At 34.2% G+C, this 1680-nt stretch overlaps 1 protein-coding gene across 1 annotated transcript; it reads right to left on the bottom strand.

Annotated features, from left to right (window-relative positions):
* Positions 1 to 159: 159 nt before the first annotated feature.
* On the bottom strand, positions 160 to 631 carry Tsp_13393 (conserved hypothetical protein). Its single transcript, XM_003367344.1, has 2 exons — positions 449 to 631; positions 160 to 375 (listed from the first exon to the last, which is right to left on the bottom strand). Exons 1-2 carry the CDS (start codon positions 629 to 631, stop codon positions 160 to 162), a joined length of 399 nt encoding a protein of 132 aa, XP_003367392.1.
* Positions 632 to 1680: the final 1049 nt, after the last annotated feature.

Below are 1680 nucleotides of genomic sequence, written 5' to 3'. Positions count from 1 at the left end.
GCCTTCCGGTTAATGAAAAACATTGATTAGACAGCAAAATGCGAGTAAAAGAAAATCGCGTAGGTGATAGCATTACGTTAAAGCTACAAGTTAACGCAAACATCAAGCATGGCTTAATATGAATTTCCTTTTAACGTAAACAGTTTTTCCCCAAAAGCATTATCGCCTCTGAATAACACGAACTTCAGTTTCAGTATATACTATGGTTTTATCTATATCTTTGGCTACTGTCGTCTTTAAACCAATTAACAATTCAGAAGCAAATTTATCGTCTAGTAATAAAAAAGTGAAAACTATCCGACAGATTGAATCAGTAGCCAAGCAGCGCGAAGTGTGTAAATCCCGAAATTTAGATCTGTCAACAGCTGCCAATATCTAGAAAAAGCGTGAAAAAATATTGGGTGCCTTTCGCCGAAGCGAAGCTAAAAGAACAAGGAAACCGGTAAACGAAATGCCAGTCTGCCTTTAATGATGAAGAAGGCGTAATGAGACTGTGGAGATGCTGATCAAGATCAGGCAATTTGCTGAAAGGCAGCGTGACGTACAGCAATTTTTCATCGATTGATTCACCTTCCCAAATTGATAGTTTTGTTGAAGTCACAAAATTCAGTAATGTCAAGCAAACCGCCATCTTCAATTTTGCAATAAAGCAACACTGATTACCAGCAACATTAATCAAAAGCTATTCCTTGAGGGCCTGATGCGTAATCTGATTTCTGCTTCCGCTTTCTAATCTGCATTACACTATTTGTTAGTTTAGCAATACATTAATTATTAATGCTGATGGAAAAATAAACGCAATAATACTAGTCGAATTTGTCGAAAGAAATTTCGAATTGTCGAATTGTAAAGAAATTGGTCGAAAGCACTGGAAGAAAGTGTTGTACATTTTATAACAACTTTGTCTGTTAAAGCATTGTTATGCATATTATGTAATTCATTAAATAATATAATACATATAATAAATGTTTTATTGTGAAATATGATAGAAATGCATGATATATAACAAGCGTTTATTAGCGTCAACAGCGCAACATAGAGAATAACTGAACGCTGCACAAACAAAAAACAGACAGAAAAATGACGAAAGCAGAGCAAAGCAGATTAGAAGACGAAATTGACCAATGAGATTGCGAAACAGGCCCACATATTTTCTCAAAGAGTGGCTTCTGTCTAATCGCTTAATGTGTCAAGCGCATTTACGAAAAATAATGTTCATCCTTCTGGGATGAAAAAAATTATTTTTCCACCTGCTCCCTGAACATTTATTGCTCACATTTATAACAAATAGTTGAAAATTTTTTCTTGGATGATGTTAAATTGAAGTTGACTGGGAACTAATTCCAACCTGGCTTTTTACCTTAACTTAATGACAGCAACCCCCCCACATAAATTCGAAAATGATTCCTTTTTTCATTTAATTCTGGGGAATTTAAAAATGGTTAATATTAATTTAAACCCTTGCCAAAAACCCCGCCAATTTGGTTTCTTTCCAAAAGCCATAAATAAAAACCGCAATGCCAAACTGTCAAAAAAACCACTTTTAAACGCTCCAAAAACCTGGCAAAAAGAAAAAAAAAAAATCTTTTGGAAAAATTTCTTTCTAATGGGCACTTTGGAACAAAAAAATAACTCTACCACATTAAATGTGGGGACATAAACACAAAAAAAAAAAAATTC

Source organism: Trichinella spiralis (assembly GCF_000181795.1).
Source record: "Trichinella spiralis strain ISS 195 chromosome Unknown Scfld4428, whole genome shotgun sequence".
Taxonomy (NCBI): Eukaryota; Metazoa; Nematoda; class Enoplea; order Trichinellida; family Trichinellidae; genus Trichinella; species Trichinella spiralis.
The sequence above is the reverse complement of the archived record's forward strand: the minus strand, read 5'-3'. Positions and strand labels throughout refer to the sequence as shown.

Excerpts from the sequence above, each read along its gene's own strand:
- Tsp_13393 (XM_003367344.1), bottom strand. The coding sequence starts at position 631 with ATGGCGGTTTGCTTGACATTACTGAATTTTGTGACTTCAACAAAACTA. Across the intron at positions 376-448 it reads TAAAGGCAGACTGGCATTTC|ATATTGGCAGCTGTTGACAG; the intron begins GTTTACCGGTTT and ends CGCTTTTTCTAG.